The 17,581-nt window shown below is 44.2% G+C and overlaps 2 protein-coding genes across 2 annotated transcripts in view; both read right to left on the minus strand.

The window, feature by feature from the left end:
* Positions 1 to 17,581, minus strand: part of NKAIN2 (sodium/potassium transporting ATPase interacting 2) — a 794,408-nt gene that overhangs the window by 20,895 nt on the left and 755,932 nt on the right. The window lies entirely within an intron of this gene.
* LOC146062413 (uncharacterized) lies at positions 7,436 to 9,680 on the minus strand. Its single transcript, XM_083174555.1, has 2 exons — positions 9,476 to 9,680; positions 7,436 to 8,089 (listed from the first exon to the last, which is right to left on the minus strand). Exons 1-2 carry the CDS (start codon positions 9,678 to 9,680, stop codon positions 7,980 to 7,982), a joined length of 315 nt encoding a protein of 104 aa, XP_083030681.1. The 3' UTR covers positions 7,436 to 7,979.

A 17,581-nucleotide genomic window follows, 5' to 3' on the forward strand; every position in this document is an offset into this window, starting at 1 on the left:
CAAGGATTTTGTAACCTCCATCCATCAGTTAATAAAGCAACAGCGGCACATTTGTGGCCCCAATTCAAGTTACAACACATAGTAGCACAATCTTATTTACATTACACTGCATGTAGTGCCCTTTTTTCACATTATATTACATCCAAATAAATACAATGTTTAAGCTCTTTAAAAAAAAAAAATCTCAAATTTTTTAGGGAGAATGGGGATTTTTCCTATTCTATTGGAAAATTTAGAAGTGGCAAACAACATCTGGTTGTTTGTTTTGCCAGCAAAATTGCAGCCATTTTTGCCACTTTTTGAAGCATTTTTTGCAAATGCTTTTTTGCTGGAAAAAAAAAAGTTAGAAGGCATTATTGGCAAAAAAATGCTTTCAGTAAAACGGCTGCAATTGAATAGTTGGGGATTTAATTAGTTCCGTTTTTTCACCTATAAGAAAAAATAAATAAAACTAGATGAATACCCATCTCCGGGTGCCAAATATATGCATATATTTATTTAATACATTATACTCTACAGAAACATATATATCCCTAAACAATTTTATCATTCCATTAATGAACAATAAGATCACAGTTAGGTGAATGACCAGATATACACATCTAAATCACCAACACTTCTGTGTCACCAAGAGCAAGTACAGAGAACAGTTTTTTCAGTGTTATACCTAAGGGGGCATAAGGGGCAACTACAGCTTCCCACAAACAGAGGGGAGAAAGAGAAGGAACTAGGTAAAAACTGTAACTAGATCTGGCCTCGGAATGCCATACCGGATAGGCTCCATTCATCAAACTGCCATTCCGGAGCTTGTATTGGGAGGGTGTATGTATGTGGGGTGTCCCATCTGAGGGGTGCCTGTAACAGCTGTCACCTGAGAAATAAGGAATGAGAGATTGCAGCCTCCCCATATGGTCCTGACCTTTCCAGTTTTTACTACATCCCGGACCATACCGGGTGGCTGTACATTACCCTGTCTGGTCCGGTTCTGGTTTTTACCCATTTCTGAGAGATAAAAAGGAGGGAGGGCATCCCTGCCTCCACCACATGCATCTGCTGTGGGACAGGGGAGAAGGTGACAGGGAAGAGGGATTTACAGTAACTGTCTAACCCCCCCCCCCCCCAAGGAGCCCTCTAGTGACATCAGCCCCTCCCCCCATGTGACAGGTGCTGCAGCTGTCTCTGCAGTAGTTTCTTTCAGTAAGCCCAGGCGTAAAGTTCAAATTCAGCCCCACAGAGGCAGCAACAATCGACTAGGCTGGACAGCACTCCCTCAAGTCCAAGTCAAGTAATTGTATCCATGCTCCTGAGCATAAAGTCACCTATGTCATGCAAGAACACTATCTACAGTAATTGGTGTATACAGTATGTTCAGAAAGTGCCTTAGTTACATCCTATTTTCTTTAGAGCATTGTTTCACAGATACAGTTCTTGGGAACCCCTAATAGAGAGAGAGAGAGATGCTGCAGGATGGGATCTGCACATGCACAGTGCGGCTTGTTACGCAGTGGCATAAGTTCTTACCAGGTGCCCAGAGTCAAGATAAATATTGGTGCCCCCCCCCCCCCCCCCCACACACACACATCACCTTATATAAATATATGTATGCATCTGCTTATATATGTATGTTATGTATATTATGTTTAAAATAAAGAGATTGTGACATCTAGGGGGAAATTTACTAAAGGAAATTTGTAAAAAAATAGGTGTATTTGTATTTCGAAATACACTTATTTTTGACATTTACTATCCCGAAAATACGGCAATTCGTATTGATGTGCTATCAATACGAATACGAATTGCCGTATTTTCGGGATAGTAAATGGCAAAAATAAGTGTATTTCTGGATACAAATACACCTATTTTTTACAAATTTCCTTTAGTAAATTTCCCCCCCTAATATCCTACTAGGAGGGAGAGTCAGCCACGAAAGTGATATTGATGGCTTTTAATGAAATGATTCAAACTTGCTAGGGAGTAGAGTTGCCCCCTTAGGAGCAGGAGCCCGGCTGCAGGTGACTCCATTGCTTCCCAGAGTTACGCCACTGTGCAGGTTTCAAACCATCAGAGATGTGTATTAACTTTGAGTTAACCTACATCTCTGAACAATCAGTGCACCTTCCATAGTGACAAGAGAGCAACTGCCAGCAAGAAAAGACAAGCATCTTAACATGAGTTGGAAATGTGTGTGCTTGGAAAGATCAGTTCTTCTACTTGTTCATTTATGCATGTATATTTATTACTAACATTATTTACATTTTCATGACTACTTTAAATGAAATATAAGATAAATGTGTTTGCAAAAGAAAGTTTGTTTTTCAGACTCTCTTCCCTACAGCCACTTTTTCCCAAACTTAGACTTCAGGCATCCCTAGCAGTGCAGGTTTTACATAGCTCCTCATCAGTAGTGTAATAATTAGCACTAGGTACAGTATGGATCTTTAAAAAATGTGTCAGCCAGTAATGGAAAAACCTGTCCTATAAATCCTGCTTCATGTTTGGGACAGACACAATTATCATGTCAATTCTGCTAAAGTATGCATGCAGTGCTATGCTCTCTGACATTTTTTGGTGTGATCCAGTAGGTCCAGGCAGGGCCTGTGCCACCACTAGGCAGCTCTAGGCATTTTCCTAGGGCGCCGGCCACTGGAGGGCAGTACTGAGCCACCGAGGAGAGTATGGTACCTCTCCTCGGCGGCTCAGTACCGCAGAGGTACCACAGAAAACACACCCCTGGACACGGGGTGTGCGGGCGCCCGCCGCAGTATCACACGCACCCCCCTGAGGCTCCCCCCGGAGCACATGTAGGGATGATTGCGGGAGCCGGGCAACGTGAAGGCTGAAGCAGGAAGTCACGTCCGGGGAATGCAGCAGAGGTACCCGGCGGGAGAGGAGGATGTCCGCAGGTAGCAGTGAGGCGTGTACGGCGGTTGGTGGGACGTGGAGGCTGGGTCAGCGGGCATCAGGCACCCGACACCCCCCCCCCTGGCCGCCCCCCCAAACCCCGCCGCCGCAGTATCGTGTGCCGCGTGTAGTGCGCATTGAGCTGACCCCCCCCACAGAGGGCAGAGGGGGAATGGGGGGGGTGGGTGTTGGGGGGGGGGGGGGATTGCCTGGGGTGCAGAGAGGGTTTGCACCGGCCCTGGGTACAGGTTCCAGTTTCCAAGTGCTCCTGCTCATTCAGTTCAATGCTAGTAGGTAAACACTGTCCTAGGAAACTCCATTCCGGTTAGATTCTGGTCCAAAGCCTACACAGGTTCCAGTCCAGCCCAAATAATACTCCGGTTCAAGTCCATGCCAAAGCCTTCTCCAGTTTCAGATGGTCTAAAGCCCATACCGGTTAGAGTCCAGTTCAAAGTCCATTCCGGTCCCAGTCCAGTCCAAAGTCTACTCATGTTCCAGTCTGGTTCACATCCATTCATATTTGGATTAACCAATTTGCACACTTTATTAGTGCTACCCAGTACCATACAGTGTTTTTCATCTTTCTAAATAAAGTACGCCTTCATGCTATATTATTTCAATCATAATCTTCCTCATTCTTCCAGTTCTACTCCATGAGCAAGAGTTTATTCAAGCCACTCAGGTTCTGCCCCACTCCTAAAGCTCCACCTTCAGCACGCCACCCCACAACTATCCAGGCCAGACCAGGCACTTAGGCATGACATCCTCCAATTAGAAGATACATTCCTAGGTCTTCCTGAGGAAAAACTGCTCTAGAGGATCTCCATAGCCTATGTCAGGCTTGGGGTCTGTTGTATTCCCGATACTGACACTAGTGGACCAGTGGAGGGTGCTGAGAATCTAAAGGTGGGTGGTTAATATAGCATGGATGCGTGCATAACTTGCTATATTTCAGAGTATTAAATAATATTAGTTTTAATGAAAGTTCTGGTGATAAATGTAAGTATGCAGAGTTCTTGATTGCACAGGCATAATTCAGCAATTCATAGAAAGTCCCAGTAAATGCAATAAAACAAGAGCAAAAACACAGGTATCCTGATGACTCTGAAACTTCTGTTCAGTTTAGACACTGGAAGTTCAAACACAACTTAGCTGATACTTTTGCAGCTCTGAAAGGAAACACACAAGATGGCCTAGGAGCCAAATGGAGAGTGCCACTTAGAATCTAGTCACGGCCTGGGGATCATGAAGCGATGCAGCCTGGGAGAGTTACAGCATTTTGTATGTGAACCCACAACCGTGACCGCTGTTTAGGGTGGTCATTGCGAGTCCTACACTGACTCTGTTGATAACGCATGGAGATGGCTAATACCTGCAGAACTAAAGTTTCACCTATAATATCCATGTTCGAAATGGTAAATTAGGTTCACCCCAACCCCCGTGCCACCAGGACTTTGCAAGGAAACAAGGTATCAGTGATCCCATGGATGCAACCAAGAGGTAAACTAACTAAAGGACCTAACGCAGGAAAAAAATAGAAACTAAATGGCGGCTTGCCGTAAATAGCTAACGTGACTAAAAGTGCCAGTGACCTAGCCGAAAGACCACAGGTGACCGAGTTGCATACACAAGTTAAATACACCACACCAAAAAGGCACACGACAAACGGAACAAACCACAAAAAACACTGAATATGCCATTACAGAGTTAACACCCAGATGGCACCAAAAAAAAGTTCAGTACAATGCTGCGGCCCTCTCCGGCAGCTCCAGAGTAGAAATGAAAGCAAAGGAAGGCTGAACAGAATAATAGAAATAACCTGGTCCCAGACTGGGGAACTTACGGTACCAGGAAAGGACTGCTGGACTGCAAAAGGACTTCCAGCAAACGGACATCAGGAACAAGCTGAAAGACAGCAGCTGGGAGAAGGCAGGCAGGTGTGTAGCTGCAACAAGAAGCTAACCGAACCAGGACAGATAAATATGGGCCACAGGAGTCCACTGGAACAAATAACTGGTTATCCAGGAACAAAGCATAATGCAGTAACCTGACAGGTGACCAGCAGGAAACAAGAAACTATCACCGTCAGGCAGTGCTGTGAAGAATGCCTTAAAAAGGACTCAAGTGATCAATCACCTGGGAAAGATCCATCCCAGCTCCCCAGTCCTAATGCTGCCAGCTGAGGCTGAGATAACGAGGTCATTATACCACAGCCCAGTCCATAGAGCAACTCACAGAAGATTGAGTTGCAAAGGCACAGACTCACCACTGGAGGCCACCAAAGAGTCCATAGCCAGAAACAGACTGGAAAGACCACAGAACTGACATGAAACTAATAAACCACAATGGCTCATGACAGGGAGCCAATGAGCAATGCGGCCTGGAAGCCGGTGAGCAATGTGGCCTGGAAGCCAGTGAGCAATGCGGCCTAGAAGCCGGTGATAGATGTAGCCTGGGAGTCGGTGAGCGATGCTGCCTAGAAGCCTGGGAGCTGGTGAGCGATGCGGCCTGGAAGCCGGTGAGCGATACAGCCCAGAAGCCAGTGATAGATGCAGCCTGGGAGCCAATGACAGATGTGGCCTGGGAGCCGATGACAGATGCAACCTGGAAGCCGATGATGGATGTAGCCTAGGAGCCGATGATGGATGCGGCCTGGAAGCCAAAGACGGATGAGGCCTAGGAACCAATGAGTGATGCGGCCTGGAAGCCTGGAACTGAGGGCATATGCAGCTGTGAAGCTGGTGGCAGATGAAGCCTGAGAGCTGAGGGCAGATGCAACTAGGGAGCTGGTGGCAGATGCGGCCTGAGAGCCAGTTCCATATGCAGCCCGAGAGCCGAGGACCAATGCAACTTGGGAGCTGGTAAAGGGTGCTGCCTGGGAGCCAAGGAAAAGTTTGGCTTGAGAGCCGGTAACGGGTGCAGCTAGGCAGTCGAGGGCAGGTGCGGCTTTGAAGCCATTGATTGAGGTGGACTTCTGCAGCTATGACACAGACTGCCAGGACCTGATAAGTGGAGATGATAACTGTGGTAGTGACATTCTGGAGGCAGTCGGACTCGGTATCAGGATGCAGCAAGCAGCAGCACTCAGGTAGCTTGGTAACGTGCAGAAGCCAGGGGCCTGGAAACTGACGCTGATAGAATCCACTGATTTAGATGAGTTGTTCAAGGCCCTTGGGAACACACCAGGGAGTAAGTAAATGACGCGCTCGAACAATGCGAATCCTGTGGTTCCTGACAGCCTACATAATACCTATATAGGTTTTCATTGCTATGTGACTCTTTTGGGGATTATAGGATATACAAAAAAATAAAAGGTCTTACTGACATCACAGCCCAAGTGTCCAAGCCTTCTGGCACATCCAGGTTCAGTCATACTCCTAATAAGCATAGCAATCTCATATTGGAATTTAATATTTATTATAAAATTAATAGATTATTCAGAAATCTGTTGTAACCAGGATTTATCTGATTTGTACAAGATAATACGAACAATACTAACATTCAGCTATTTTGTGTAAAGAGTGTTGATACATTTGAATACACCACATACAGATTTAACAAATGCAAAATATATCATTATTTTAATTAGATTAGTGTTCATGGATCCCGCATGTTATCGTAGATAGGCAGGAGAAAGATTAATAGAAATAACAAAAGAAAACTCCACCATTAGAGTATAATGTATTTCTCTTGTCCTCTATGCTTTGTGTATTGGTCCAATTTATTGCAGGTATTGCCCTTAAAAAATCTCTTGCAGCAACCATTAACCATACCATAGGAGTGCTGGATTGTATGCCTCTTTTCATTATATTTGTGTGTTATAATACAACACAGCCTATGGGGAATTCTTTTAACATTAAACTTCATTAGTTGAGAAAGCAGCAATCCATATCCAATTTTCTTTCCATGTCAAGCTTGTTCATGTATAAATCCAGTTCTTTTGTTGGATACATTTGCAATTAATCCTACGAACAAAGCAAATGCAAATCTTACGCTGTCAACCTCACCATTTCCAGCTGATTCTTTCCCTGACTTCCATCCATTACACTGGATAATGAACTAAAATTCCCACATCAAGTTCGACCTAATTTTCTTGTGATAATAGACACAGAAAAAGTCTCAAAAGCACCCGCAGCCTCATGATAGTAACATCCTAATTTTACGTCTCTTCTAAATGTTTTGAGTAAGATTTAAGCACCAATGCAAATTAACCTTAAAATAATTACTAATACAAAAATGTCAAATTTGAAATTAATTACTTCCCATTTAAGCAAACTTGATTTTCCCACGAGAGTCATTATTTCTCCTCATTTTCATCAGGAATATGTATCAAATAGCGATTACTTATCTGTGATTCAGATTGACCACCGCTTATACAAGCTACTATAGCAGGGGCTCCCAACCCTGGTCCTCAAGTACGCCCAACAGTGCACGTTTTACAGGTCTCCACACAGAGGCCCTTATTCTGATCGGTGCGTACTTTCCCGATTTCTTACGGTGCGGGCCGCACGCCACGCTGTGCGGTGGCGTGCGGGCATCGTCCGTAGAAACGCCCACGTGTCCTCCGCATTCGGACGGACTCACTCTTTAAGAACAGAGCGTGTGTACGGACGACATACAAACCGTGCGTGTGCGGTGGACACGTACAGATTCTGCACGGTTTTACCGCGTAAGCACGGTCCTACCGCGTTAAAACGGACGGGAAGCTGTCCGTACGCACCGATGCGGAGTATTTACGCTAAATACAACACTTTTGTACTGAGTACACACAGCGATCACATGACCCACTTAGGCAATTAGGCAACCTCATTAAAAAGGGATTGTAATCTATTTGAAGCAATTAAATCCTAATCTATACTGAACCACATTCCTAGTACATTCATTACACACATTAACCCTTACAGCATGTGACCCTAACATACATCTATATACACTATTTACATTTTGCTTATGTAAAAGATTTTAAACAAGTTACACATATACTTTTGCATGTTATAAAAAAACACAGACAACTTCGAACTGTAATTAACTATTTATTAACTGTACAAAACATATAGATTATATAAAAAATAAATAAATTAATTGGCCCCATCCAGTAGCCGGTCCAATTCCGCCATGACCTGGCGCATGTGGGCTCGAATTCGGAAGAGGGCCCCACGGAGACCCTCTTGTGCTTGGGCTGGCTCATCTGTGGGCCAAATAAAAATAGAAAAATTAATAATGATATTCATGCATACATTTAACATAGTCATACCTAAATTTTAAACATGCACCGTGACAGGTGTGTGTATATATATATATATATATATATATACAGCAACAAATAAGTGGCACTCGGAGGCTTGTTTAAATGGTGAAAAAACAGGAATATTTATTCCTAGTGCAGGGAAAACGTTTCGGAGCACGGGGGCCCCGTCGTCAGTTCAGTTACCTGAACTGACGACGGGGCCCCCGTGCTCCGAAACGTTTTCCCTGCACTAGGAATAAATATTCCTGTTTTTTCACCATTTAAACAAACCTCCGAGTGCCACTTATTTGTTGCTGCATATTACTTAAGGACACCCCTTTTGAAAGAGGGCACCGGAGCAAGCAACAGGCATCCACCTGCAGACCTGAGTGCCGGCCTCATCGTTGTATATATATATATATATATATATATATATATATATATATGTATATAGACACATATATAACTATATATATGACACATACAGCTATACATACATGCATACATACTACATGGAAAGCCTGTTTTTTCCCCTCTACCCTTTACTCTGTAGAACACCTCACAGTCATAGTGCTCCTTCTCAATCCAAACCCACCCATGACTAAGCTCTGAGAAGCATGTCACGCGCTGCACCAATCCCAATTCTGCAAACAAAGTTCAGTGTCTGTTATATGATGGAGCGTGGCCGGGGAGTTACACAACTCTCAGGAATGCTCAGTACATTTGTGCAATCAAGCATGGCTTGCCTGCTGATGGTCTGCTCCAGAAATCATTGTCATAATGCCAGTTAGGTGAAGCTGCAGCACTAACCCACTCCCATGCACAAAATCATTACAAACACAAAATCAACAAACAATTATGGTGCCAAACATACATGCAGACCGCAGGGGGTGGTTAGCTACAGGAGGGCCCAGGGGCACTGACCACTTGTTACTCCAGTCTAAGCCACGCCTGTCCATACTCCATTTATGCCATACTGAATCTAGTTTACAAAGATCAATCACCAGTAAACTCTACTCACCTATATGAGGCTACAGATTGTATGCTTGCAGCAGGGACATGTAACCCTTACATCAGCAAGTCATCCCTTTCTTCCAGGATACAGATTAACTACACAGGTTCAGTGGCACTTAAAATCGACCTGAAAGCCATCCGCACAACCTGTGTCATTAATATGTGTCCAGGATGAAAGGGATGGTTTGGCCACCCTATCTAACCCCAAAGTGTGTCTGTTGCTACCCAATTTGTTGTTTGACTTTATAGTATTTTCAAACACAATTGAATCACCAGTGCTACATATCAAATAGTAGATGACAAAAGGAAGAATGATTCTTTATGTATACATACCACTTTCGGCCGCCTGCTCCACCTCACAGGCCTCCTCATCCTCCCCCTCTTCCTGGCCCTCCTCGGCTGCCTTGACCTCCTCCTCGGCTGCCACCTCGTCCTCCAAAGGCACCACCTCCGCCTCCACTGCCCACACATCCTCCACCACTTCCTCCCTTTCCTCTGCCTCCACCACCCCTTCTTCACTTGCACCCTCCTCGGCCATAGCTGGCTCCGCCTCCTCCTGGGCCTGGGACGCCTCTGCCTCCTCCCGGGCCTGTCTTGCTCGATCACGTGCTGTGTTTGGGAAAAATCAAAAAAGTGCCAATTAGTGGTCATTTGTATTAAGCCTTATCAAGCTATAAATGCAAAGGTTATAAGTACTGATAATTGTACAGGCAAACAGCTCCTTAGTGGCCTTTACAAAATACAGCCTGTAACATGGCAGGTATGCTGTGACATTTGGCCCATTGTAAGCATCACAAGCATTAATCCTCCCCAATAACATATTTTATGACCATTACAGGGTGTCAAACAGGAAGTAGCACACATATAGTGTATGCCATGTTTAACTCATGATCAGGCTGGTGACCTTATTGGCTTAAATAATGTCAGGTAAGCAATCTGGTACAAATGGACATTTACTGTAGAAACACTCACATCTAGCAATACTGCCCCTGATTTGCTGGAGCAAATCCGGCTGCCGACGCCTCAGGTCAGACCACCGCCGCTCCAGCTGAGCGATGGTCCGCCGCACCTGTGTGCGGGCGAATATGCGGCGGCGGGCCACCGCATACGCATTGCGCTTCTGTCGGTTGGTTATGAATGGGCCCGCCCGCCCCAGCCTGGTCTCCATAACGGAGACCAGTGTCCTGAGCTCCGCAGCAGAAAAGGGTGCTGCTCTTCCATATGCCGCCATCTTAGCAATGGCACAAATCAAGCAATCATGTGCTGTCTTTTTTTGATCAGAGTGATATTTGGTATTAACTTTGTTGTTCATTTTTACACTAACAGCGTGTATGCGCCCGAACAGACGGCTAACCCATTGCATTGCACACCCACACTTGCTGTACCTTTGCATAGTTTAGCAGACCATCCTAAACAGACAGTGTCAAATAAGATGGGAACCCATTATATATAATCTATAACAATCACCAAACATGGGTATAAGCAACAGGTGAAATAGTCTGCATCACTAGACACTTACACCTAACTCAACAAGGTACTAAACAGCTATTTTATAATGAAAGCTATGCAGCAGAAACATAGCAAATAGTGGCAGACCTTTTCCCAAAATTAGGCCATGCTGCCATGTGTACACTTACCTTCTACTGGGCCATACTAGAGAGGTGGAATGAAAAGTAGCTAGCATCAAGGCTGAATTTGGAGAGCTTTCACATGTGATTTGGATACTAGCACTGATTACTTGTGCCTAAGTGGTGGACTGGATTTACATATGGAATGGGTATTGTCAGTTGTACTACATACCAAACAAGTGCAATTTCATGTGTGACCTCAGTTTTATTTGGTCATTGGTGTTCAAATCTGCATTTACCTACTAAATCAGACTTACTCAGTTTGCCAGTTTTTTTTTAAATATTTTTCCTCAGCAAGGGGCGTGGCCTATGCGCCGCACGGTTGACGCTGCCGTACGGAACGCGGCCGTAAGAAACGCAGGTTGTAGCTGATTTACGCCAATTACAAAAATAGTATTTAAAGTTGTGCTAGAAAGGCAAAAAGTTGTTGCAAACATGGCTGGCTCAGAGTCAGAGGAAGAACAGGTGGTGCAGAACCTCTTGGCCCGCATGGAGTCCAACACCACCTATGTCCCCCTCAACCCAGACCAGCCATTGGGGGAAGAGCAGCCAGGTGGGCCATCGACATCACGCCAATCGGCAGCTGTCCCATCCTCAGCATCAGCAGAATCATTGGGAACACAGCAGGTGGCTTCCCAACAGAGTAGCCTGGCCAGCACTTCAAGTACAGCAACCGGTGGCCGTGGCCGTGGCAGTGGCTGTGCCAGTGGCGGTGCCAGTGGCAGTGGCGGTGCCAGTGGTCGTGGCCGCAATCGGGCAACAGAGGAACCAACCACCAGAAACATGGCATATGAACCGCAGGAGCTTGCCATCCTGGTGACCCGGGCACGGGATTTGATCGAGTGCCCACCGGAAAAGTTGACACACACAAGGAGATGGAAGATCTGGGAGGACATAACGGCGGAGATTAATATGGTGGCTCCACAAGTTCGTGAGGCGGAGCACGTTAAGAAGAGGCAAGTTCATGTGTGTTACATTTGAGCAGTACAAGTCCAGTAATGTTTACATTAGATATTAGATGGAGTTGGTCAATGGGCTGTGACGTTGATTCAAGCCACAGACATGTTTGCCATGTCATTGAATTGATAGTTATTGGAGGGTGAGTGTGAGTGTATCTTCTAATTGTTGGTTTTCAAATTTAATATAATGTAAGTTTGGTGTCATGAGGCACATGTTGTATTATGTTGCAGATTGCAATGGGTGCTACAGCAAACATGAGGAGTGACATGTATTAATATGTACACTTTGATTGCAGGTGGCACGACTTCAAAACAAACCTCAAAAAGAAATTGACCCAGCGGTGGGAACACAGCCACACCTCTGGGGCTGGCCCCATGCCTTCAAAGCTGAAGCTCACCCCCCTGGAACAGATGGCAGAGTGCTGCATTGCAGTGGAGGAGGTCCGTGGGGTGAGCACCATGGACAGCGAGGCCCCAGCGGAAGTCATGGCTTCTTTGCTTGAAGGTAATTATTTGCCAGGCCATAAGTAGATGTTTCGAATTTTGCATGGAATGTGTGGTAATTGGAATTTTCTCTTTCAACAGCATCCCCACCGCTTGGTCAACAATCTCTTGAGGAGGTTGTGGAGTCTGTGCCACCTGGCCCCAGTAGCAGGCCCGTGCAGCAGCAGCCGCCAATGTCCGCGGCTGAATTGGCCACGTGGGGGCATGTGCTTGAAAATATTGTGCAGCAGGGAGAGTCGGCATCAGAGCGGGTGCGTAGGGCCGAGGAGGTGTTGCAGGGCTTGACCAGCAGCCAGCAGAGTATTACTGCGAGCCTGCAGGCTATGAGTGCCAGCCAGCAATCTATTGCTGCTAGCCTGCAGGTGCTGGCTGATCAAGCCCTGCGGCAAAATGAACTCCTCTTCCGCCATAATGATCTTATGGTGGAGCTAGTTACCACCAATAGGGTCCTAATGTCACCCGTTTCTGGTACATTCCCACCATCATCACTCCCTGCTGCCAGAGGGGGAATACGATCCCCCCCCTCCCCAGCATGTGCTCCACCTGGCCCACCATCTGACAGTGGCCGTGGCCGTGGCAGAAGAGCTGCTGCACGTGGCAAGGAGCCTGGCAGGGGCAAACGTGCCCGCAAATGAACTTGTGTCCCCATTAATCTCCACCCTTATGTCTTCCCAAATCTTCCATTGAGCTGTGTGTGTCAGCATCCTGTGTCAAATTCCGTGCCGAGGGTCACCACATTTGCCCTCATTTCGAATGTCATGTTTGGTTCCCCTGTTGCCCTGTTTCGGCTACCATTACTGTGTGCTGTACTTGAAGTGTTGGTGCTGTACTTTTGTTGTGAAGCCACCTGATGTGTTCCTAATGATTCTGCTGTGGCTATGTATGTCTATAATACATGGATTTTGTATATATTATTTCATTGTCTTCCTGCTATGGTACCTTTTATTTTGTTGCGATTTCTAATTTATTTGATAAGTTCCTTCAATAAATGTTTTTTTGTTTCCCCCAAATGTGTGGTTTAATTGATACATGTAGAAGTGACATGTGTATTTGTATTATTTATATTAAGTTGTGTTCATTATTTGCAGTGTAAAAGTGTGTGACAAGTGCAGCATATATGTGTGTGCTTAGTAATGTTCCATTTAAGCTGCAATGGGTCCAATTGAGGCAGTGAGAAGCGTGTAATTAACAAGTAATGAGTAAAGTAGGTGATTGTATTGTGTTCAGCTGACATTGGTTGAGGTGCGTCCGTCCTTATTAGGCGTTCCGATTGCCTAGCGCATGACCGAGTGGTGTCCGCAAAGCAATACTTGCTTATGGACACCGCACATTTCTAGGCTTTTTGTTCGCGTGCATTCGGCGTGCTGTCCGAATGCACGCCCACCAAAATAAGTGTACTCCCCCGTGTCCGCCCATGTTTCCGCCCAGTTTAGCCCACTTTGAAAGTACGCCCCTGTGTCATTCCGAATGACGCCCATAACACGCCCATATTGCCCGAGTGATTGCGGTGCACATTTCTGTACGGTATTAGTGAGAACGAGTACGGAGGCCATGCGTGGCACATGCGCATAGCGTTCCCCACGCATGCGCAGACGGCTAAAAAACGCCAGCCGAAAGTATACGGGAAAGTACGCACCAACCAGAATAAGGGCCAGAATCACAAGTGAAATAATTAGCTTCTCCTGTGGATCTCTTAAAATGTGTCTGAATAATGCACCTGTGCACCTGCCGGGTGACGTGGAAAATGTTGGGGGTACTTAAGGGTTTGGGACCACTGTACTATAGAATAAAATACAGTAAATTCTTTGGAGTAAAAGCATTGATTTCCCAAAGAATAAAATAATGTATATTGCTTTGTGCTTGTTTTGCACTATAAACTACTAACTAATCTATTGTAGTCTGTGTTCTTTGTTCTGCTTTTGTCCTGTCAATACTGTAATTGTTCTCCGGTCTTCAGATGAATGGATATCACATCATTTGGATCAAAATTCTTTCGGATGAAAGGCAGGATTGAGTTTTTATCATTCAGAGTTCAATTACGTCATGTACCTGTAACCATGATCTACTTCAGTGGTCGTTCCAATTCATGGGCGTTCTCATGGTAATGAGGCTGTGACACGGGGGTGGGCAGATTACATCACCAGAGGTCAGCTACCTGCCCATTTCCATCCTAGTGTGCACGCTTATGTAAGTTTCTTGAAAGTCACTTTTATATGATTGCACATTCCACATCTTTTGATGGTCGGCAACCATTGAAAGATGTGGGTGTTCCCCGCAGCATACGAATGGATGTTTATGTTAATCATCCATTCGCAGCCTGTGCGTGGGGACACATGCTGCTATAGGAGGCGGGCGGACTGGCATTCGCCGGGCGGGGTTTGGTGGACTCGCAAGGTTACGAATTTGCAGCCTTTCAAATCAACCAGAACCCCCATTTTTATCCTTTTATCCTCCCACACTAGGCACTTGTAGACTATAAATTGTCATTATTAAATATTAATTCCTGTGATTATCACAGTTGTCTACTTGATCAGGTAGGCAAGAACTTCTGTAAAAAAAATTGGACAGATTTGTTTTCCATTGAACAAAAAGTAGTACAAGTAATCATACAGACTTCAAGAATCCTTAGTTATTTCTGATAGTGTATGTTTGCCTTGATGGACAATGACAGCGCTTTGAGTAGGCATTCAACAACGTTCCTCTAGTTTGAGGTATATATAAGGCAGTGGTTCCGAAACTGTGTGCCGTGGCTCCCTGGGGTGCCTCGGGAGACTTGCAGGGGTGCCCTGGATTGGTGGTCCAGGACAAATTAAAATTATTTATGATCAATTTAACAGGCAATCCCAGTGCTTGTGGCTGCCAAACATGACATATGGGGACAATAAGTAGCAAGTCCCTCACAGCATAAATGACCCTAAGAATGATATATAAAAACAATTTACTTAATTTAATATTGTTTTGGGAATTTCTCAATAACAAAACATTCACCTAGGGGTGCCGTGAACATTTTTTGATGCTCTAGGGCGCCGTGATTCAAAAAAGTTTGGGAACCACTGATATAAGGATAAATCAGTAACATTTTTGGCATGATTACCAACGATCATCCCCATAAAGGACTATTATCCTCAACTATTGCCCTCTACATTCATGCATGAATATGCTCTTATAATTACAATATATATTGTTATAACTTACATCACTGGCTTTAAATTACACAGATAAGTCACTCCCTGCTGCCCACATATACATTACCTTTTATTGCCTGTAATATATTGTACACTGAAACCTTCATTCCCAGTCATGTACTGCAGAGAGACCCATCAATTGATAGTCTCCAGACTACAGATATCTTCAACAATCTTCAGTGTAGTCATATACTGTACAGCACTTTACTTCTATGAGCAGCAAAATTATGTGATCAAGGATAACATTTACTGATGTTTTATAGGGGCGTATTGTATTTTTTTTTTAAATCAATCATTTTTATTGATTTTGACTTCATACATAAACAAGGTACATTATAGCAATTATTAGTTTAATATATCGTATATACTCGAGTATAAGTCGACCCGAATATAAGCCGAGGCACCTAATTTTACAACAAAAAAAAACTGGGAAAACTTATTGACTCAAGTGGGAACATTACTCGAGTATAAGCCGAGGGGGGCTTTTTCAGCATAAAAACTGTTCTGAAAAAGTAGGCTTATACTCGAGTATATATGGTACTTGTGATCTCTGCTGTAATTTACATGAAACAGGGCTGATATGAAGTGATATACCAACACATCAATACAATGTAAAAAATTATTAAATAATAAACTATAATATACTTTAGAGTCATACATTTTAAATTAAATTATAATGCATGTTCAAGACATATTAAAAATCAATTTTGACTAAATATACATACATACATATAATACTAAAATAGAGAGGTAGATCGTTAATAGTTACATTTAGGTCCCCTTAGTTAGATATTTGCAAACAAGTATGTGAAGCATTCAGCTTCTAGGAATGAATGGACTTAATTGTCCTGCAGAAATGTTCCAATAGGAAGCGTAAATAAATAAGTTCCACAGTCACATCAGTGGGGCCCTGTTTTTAGCTTGATTTTCCACTATGGGAGATAGATATCAATATAGCTGGGCACTTGTGTTACCTCTCCTGCACATGTAAGGGATCTTTGTTTGTATATTATATACGGTTTCCTCCCACAATCCAAAAATATAATGGTAGGTTCCTCCAAACAAAATGAACCCTAGAATGCCTGTGTGTGTGTGTGCATGTACATGTGGTAGGGAATTGAGGGGTAGATTTATGTGATAAAGGGAGGAGAAGTGATACAGTGCCTGGCAATTTATCACCGGCCAATCAGCTCCTATTTAAACCCAGCCTGTAACTTAACAGTCAGAAGCTGATTGGCCAGTGATAAAGTACCAGGCACTTTATCACTTCTCCTCCCTTATCACTGCTTCATAAATCTACCCCATAGATTGTAAGCTTAAACTGGGGCAGGGACTGGTGTGAATGTTTGTTTAAATATTCTCTGTAAAGTGCTGAGGAATATGTATGTGCTATATAAATAACCGGTAATAAATACGCGTTTTACTCCTATTAAGGAGCTTTATCACTTCATATCAGCCTTGTTTCATGTAAATTAGCGCAGATTTCACAAATATACTGAAGTTAGTGTTGGCAATTTTCTTAAAGTTATATTAGTATGCTATCATGGGCATTCTGGAGCTCATAATTATTATCACCTTACAAGTAAAACAAATAAGATTATTTAACAGCAGCTACATTTTTCTTTTGTTCGGTGATAGCATTTATTAACCTCTAAAACAGACATTGTCAGAGATACCTGCAAAATGTAAAAAGTTATTTGGGATGGATCATCTAGGGATCATCTAGGGCAGGGCTGGGCAACACCGGCCCTCCAGATGTTAGTGAACTACACATCCCAGCATGCCTTGCATCAGTTTCAGCATGGCCACATAGCAAAACTAATGCAAAGCATCCTGGGATGTGTTGTTCATTAACATCTGGAGGGCCGGTGTTGCCCAGCCCTGATCTAGGGAGTATAGCAGACATCTCTGATATTTGTCATGCTTCTTCCAATGTTCTATAGTGGTTGCTAACTGCCATATTACCAAGCTCTGGAATGTGATGCATAACTTGAAAACACTGGATTTAGGTGGAATAACTCAACAGAAGCCTATGGGTTTCTCTCTACATTTCCCTCTGAGAGGGACCCAATCCGACCCCTCCCAGCACCCCCACAGCGTGTACGTACCCAATGCATGCAAAGAAGGACTCCTGGGTCTTAAAACTAAAAGTTGTTCTATTTC

This window comes from Crinia signifera, chromosome 3 (genome assembly GCF_055691185.1).
Source record: "Crinia signifera chromosome 3, ASM5569118v1, whole genome shotgun sequence".
In the NCBI taxonomy this organism is placed as follows: domain Eukaryota; kingdom Metazoa; phylum Chordata; class Amphibia; order Anura; family Myobatrachidae; genus Crinia; species Crinia signifera.

Excerpts from the sequence above, each read along its gene's own strand:
- LOC146062413 (XM_083174555.1), bottom strand. The coding sequence starts at position 9,680 with ATGGCCGAGGAGGGTGCAAGTGAAGAAGGGGTGGTGGAGGCAGAGGAA. Across the intron at positions 8,090-9,475 it reads GGAGCAGGCGGCCGAAAGTG|ATGAGCCAGCCCAAGCACAA; the intron begins GTATGTATACAT and ends TTTGGCCCACAG.